Here is a 5,000-nt window from a genome sequence, read left to right on the forward strand (position 1 = left end):
GGGAAGGAGGGAGGGAAGGAGAGAGGGAAGGAGGAGAGGGAAGAGAGAGAGGAGAAGGAGGGAGGGAAGGAGGGAGTGAAGGAGAGAGGGAAGGAGAAGAAGGAGAGAGGGAAGGAGGGAAGGAGAGAGTGGGGAAGGAGAGAGGGAAGGAGAGAGAAGGAGGGGGAGAGAAGGAGAGAGGGAAGGAAGGAGAGAGGGAAGGAAGGAGGGAGAGAGGGAAGGAGGGAAGGGGTGAGAGTGGGAAGGAGGGAAGGAGGGAGGGAAGGCGAGAGAAGGAAGGAGGGAGGGAAGCGAGAGGAAGGAGGGGGGAAGGAGGCAGGGAAGAGCGAGAGGAGGCAGAGAGGGAAGGAGGGAGGGAAGGAGGGAAGGAAGGAGAGGAGGGAAGGAGGGGAGGGAAAGGGAGAGAGGGAAGGAGGGAGGGAAGGAGGAGGGAGGGAAGGAAGGAAGGAGAGAGGAAGGAGGGAAGGAGGAGAGGGAAGAGGAGGAGGAAGGAGAGAGGGAAGGAGGGAAGGAGAGAAGGAAGGAAAGGAAGGAGAGAGGGAAGGAAGGAAGGGAGAGGGAGGAGGGAAGGTGGGAGAGTGGGAAGGAGGGAAGGAGGGAAGGAGAGAGAGAAGGAAGGTGGGAAGGAGAGAGGAAGGAGAGGAAAGAGAGAGAGAGAGGTGGAGGGAAGGAGGGAAGAGAGGAGAAGGACGGGAAGGAGGGAAGGAGGGAGAAGGAGAGAGAGAGGAAAAGAGGGAGAGAGAGAGAGAGAGAGAGAGAGAAGAGAGAGGAGAGAGAGAGAGAGAGAGAGACGAGAGAGAGAGAGACTAGCGAGAGAGAGAGAGAGAGAGAGAGGCGAGAGAGAGAGGGAGAGAGGGAGAGAGAGAGAGAGAGAAGAGAGATGAGAGAAGAGAGAGAGAGAGAGAGAGAGAAGAGAGAGAGCAGAGAGAGAGAGAGAGAGAGAGAGAGAGAGAGAGAGAGAGAGAGAGAGAGAGGGGGTAGAGAGAGAGAGAGAGAGAGAGAGAGAGGAGAGAGATGGAGAGAGAGAGAAGAGAGAGAGAGAGAGAGAGAGAGAGAGAGAGAGAGAGACAGAGAGAGAGAGAGAGAGAGAGAGGGGGGGGGGGGGTGCGGGGAGAGAATGACGTAATTAAACAAGTATAGGTGTACATTATTTTTCAGCGTAATAATCTGCAATCCTATCCTAACACACTGCATAGTAAAGTACTGCGAATCCACACACCCAACAATGGAAGAAAACCAGAAACATTTTTTTTTATTTCATGGTAACTAACAAACTTTTCCATGCAGGTGAATGGGCGATCACGCCACCATCTCACATCCAAAGAGGCATTACTGGGAACGGTGAGTTTTGGTCCCGAAGAGCTATTCGGTGGCCAGCATGCAGTGGGAGGTCAAATGGACGTACCTGGAGACCCACTGGACAGCCGACTGACACACTGGGGTCAGGCTTTGCGTCGAATGGCCAAAGTCGATATGTGGCACCGACTTCAAATCTGAAGATGCAGAACCTATAACACATGGCCTGAAACCCTCTCTGTATCTTCTGTATCTTTTCGCATAGTGTACTGACACAATTGTCGCACCTCATCAATTCATCATAGGCATATAATTCATACTCAAAGCCTCATATACTGAGCATCATTTATCATAGGCAGTAAAAATCACGAGATTTTTCATCAGTGTTGTTTGTTTAAGTACCTTATGTATAAGAAGATGAAATGAAAATCCTGATAATGTGGGCTGTAACAAATGAACCCTGATTCTTTCCATAGCTAGAAACAAGCAAGGAGGTGAAGGGAACGGCAGGAAATGATCCTCTCACATAAACACACACAAAAATATATAATTACTTATAAAAAAAAATGCATGTGCATGGAAGCATGAGAATCCAGTGCAACCCATTTTAATGTAATAGGCTACTATGCTACTTTATTTTGCTGAGAGGTGAAAAATCAGTAAAAGCCTCTCTATTATTATGAATGTGGCCAAAGTGCCTGTGGGAAACAACTGACTTGATTATATCAAGACTGCTCATACCCATAGTAGAGTTGGGTATGGAAGGGAGCTAATAATTTTACATCATTGTCATGATATATAATTTAATGCAAGACTAAGCCCATATTAGATTCCTGTAACAGTATTTGTTTCAATACATCAATATATCCAGATCTTTGAAGGACTGAATGTTAGTGACAATCAGTGTGTTGTGAATGAAACATACATAAACTAAATAGTTTTAAGGATGACTTTCTTGCAACATCAACATTACTAGAGTGATGAAAGAAAATGTGAATATAATGTCAACTCTAAAATGATAACTTGTGGTAGAAATATCACACAAATAAAAATGTCCAGTTTTTGCAGGTCTTAGAATGCCTTGGTGTTTTCTTTAGGAAACTGACCCAAATTTAAACATATAAAGTCCCTAAGAAGTATATAAATCATTGCATCTATATGGCACTCATAGGGTTTAGATATTACAAAACTATTGTTTTATAGCTTGGCCAATTTTCGCAGGCACTACATGTATATCACATCCATTTTTTCACCCATACTTAAAAAATCTCAAATTATCAGAGGATGATAAGCTATATTTGATAAAATGTTTTATTATGGGTAAAATAGTGTATAATTCTGTCATTAGAACACTTGCAGTTGGGATGAGTTTAATGCTGTAGTTAAGAAATAGTTACAAACTTAACAGTGGATTCCGATATACCAGCAAAATACATGTAAATCAGTGCAGAAATACAACTGTTTAAGAGGGTACAGAGATGAGGTATAAAGTAACTAGAATCTTCAGTATCACAGTCTGAGTAGAAAGGCAAAAGCCACAAACGGATGGCCAATGGTTGGTCAACTATGATGAAAAGAGGTCCCATCATCATCTCTTTGAAGCTTTCATTTCCTCTTTAACCATCTTGTAGGCTTCATCAAAGGTTAGTGGAGGTTTCTTCCTAGCTGCAATATACTGTAAAAGTAAAGGAACGAAGTATATTAGCCACAGCTGTATGACATATATGCTCTAGTCTGTCCAGTGACATACACTGAATCTGTAAACTTTTATGGAGTTGACAATATTTTTAGGCTTAAAGGGGGAAAAGAAAAGTAAGGTTACCAAAGCACTTCAAAATGGGTTTATATAAGGCCCACTGGTACATTCATTGCAAAAGTAGGTTGTAAATGCCTAATAGCAAAACTTCATAAAAATACCTTCTCCGTCTCTAGCAGCGATGTATAGTGATGTGATGATGTAAGTGTTGCAGTATAAGCATGGTATAAGGATTTCTGTGAATCCAGAAATTGCCTTGTCAGGGCAACTTGTTGCCTTAGTAGTTCATCTGCACCCACAATACTTCTCATTGGAAAACTACCTGAAATGCCAGCAAAAGATTATGATAAAATTGTTTCTCTCAGTAACTAAAACATTTGAGGAAATAATTTTGAAGGAAACACATTATATATTCAACATATTGTAAAGCAAAGATGGATCATGTACAACACAATTGTGGTGCCAATCAGATATCACATCAGCTAATGTTCTCTTTAGTATTTTTTGTGTGTGCACTCACCTACACATCCAAATCCTAGAGTCACCCAACTCATCCCATTACTCACCCATGGTCATTGCTACTGTCATATTTTGCACATCTCCATCAATTACATGCTCTTAATTAACAGGCAAATCAGACTAAATATCATACATTTGATGACAAAACAGTTCAATAAAAAGTAAACAATGATACTATACCTTCAGAAACCCTGGGCATAAAACTAGTTTCAATGGGCCCGATTGTAGTAAAATATGGTTGTTGTGGAGGACGAACAGCCATCCAGGGATTCATGTATGGAGGCAGCTCCTGGAAAAAAAGAAAAGTTTTGAATTTCACAATCAATGAACTATTTGTTTGAATTTACTATATTTTTCATTTGCCAGCCATAGCATTCTCTGCTTATGTTATAAAGTAAGCAATTATCTATGTAATTTGTACAAAACCTCTTTTAATAGAATGATGTTAGTTTACCAAACTGACAATATAAATAGAACATAAATATACTAAAGTCATGAAGTAATACAATTCAAACATTAATATGTATCAGTCATTATATTCAGCTACTAATCATTCAAATAATAGGAAATGATCTCTATCAATCATGTTCCAATGGCATATCTGGATTAAAGAGTAATCATGTAATAAATCAAAAATGATTTTTTAATAAGAAATGTAACAAGCAAGGCTGTTTAAATTAAATAAAAATAAAAGATATACCCAAGGATTGAAGTAGTGCTTTTGCTTGTGTCTGTGCCTCCTTGAGGGACGATGTCTATAAGACCTATCTTCTTCACTGGATGTCTCACTGCCACTTGATGAAGATGCAGAACTTGAGGATGATATGTGCTTTTTCTTTTTCTTTTTCTTTTCTCTGTGCCCACGATGGTTTGATAATTTGCTTTTTGTTCCTGTCTTATTCGGTTTCTTTTTCTCTTTTACGGCAGAATCTGTGGCTTCACTCTGCCTGGAATGATCCTCATTCTTCTTTTGAGTTTTGAGTGGTTTCCCCTCAACAACATCGCTTGACACTGTATCATCCTTCTGAATCTTGTCTTCAGATCCTTTTCTAATATTCCTTGCAGATATACTTTTTGGTGAGTCCTCCACATGCTCTTCTATAACACTCTTTTGAATCTGCTGACTATCCTCATTCTCTGATGAACTGCTACTGAGCTGTGTCTTCAGGTTACTACCGGAACTCTCCTCCAGTACCTCAGCAACCTCACTGCCAGACGCCGAGTTAGGGACACTCTCTGGAACACTTTCCTCTAGACTCTCTTCACGATACACTCCTAAGTATTCTCCTTTTGAGTCCAGGTCAATCTTAGAATTCTTCCGACTCAGAATCACTTCAGCTATAGACGAGGTAGAATTACGCCGTGAAGAGTGAAAAATGCTTCCAGTGGTTGAAACCAGAATATTTTCTACTCTTGCATTTTTCCTGTT

At 41.0% G+C, this 5,000-nt stretch overlaps 2 protein-coding genes across 9 annotated transcripts in view; one reads left to right on the plus strand and one right to left on the minus strand.

The window, feature by feature from the left end:
- LOC113828277 (uncharacterized) overlaps nucleotides 1-1,676 on the plus strand; it is a 17,700-nt gene extending 16,024 nt beyond the window's left edge. For both annotated transcript variants that reach the window (XM_027381211.2, XM_027381210.2), the window contains exon 12: nucleotides 1,288-1,676. In XM_027381211.2, coding sequence (XP_027237012.2) covers nucleotides 1,288-1,497 — 210 coding nt within the window. In that variant the 3' untranslated portion in view covers nucleotides 1,498-1,676. The remainder of the gene's footprint in view (nucleotides 1-1,287) is intronic.
- A 917-nt stretch (nucleotides 1,677-2,593) lies between these two features.
- The window catches only part of LOC113828275 (micronuclear linker histone polyprotein), an 18,332-nt gene continuing 15,925 nt past the window's right edge, over nucleotides 2,594-5,000 (minus strand). For all 7 annotated transcript variants that reach the window (XM_070121824.1, XM_070121825.1, XM_070121821.1 and 4 more), the window contains 4 exons: nucleotides 4,272-5,000; nucleotides 3,752-3,860; nucleotides 3,214-3,374; nucleotides 2,594-2,971 (listed from right to left, as the gene is read on the minus strand). The exon at nucleotides 4,272-5,000 is cut by the window's right edge. In XM_070121824.1, coding sequence (XP_069977925.1) covers nucleotides 2,885-2,971; nucleotides 3,214-3,374; nucleotides 3,752-3,860; nucleotides 4,272-5,000 — 1,086 coding nt within the window. In that variant the 3' untranslated portion in view covers nucleotides 2,594-2,884. The remainder of the gene's footprint in view (nucleotides 2,972-3,213; nucleotides 3,375-3,751; nucleotides 3,861-4,271) is intronic.

The sequence above is a fragment of the Penaeus vannamei genome, chromosome 5 (assembly GCF_042767895.1).
Source record: "Penaeus vannamei isolate JL-2024 chromosome 5, ASM4276789v1, whole genome shotgun sequence".
In the NCBI taxonomy this organism is placed as follows: domain Eukaryota; kingdom Metazoa; phylum Arthropoda; class Malacostraca; order Decapoda; family Penaeidae; genus Penaeus; species Penaeus vannamei.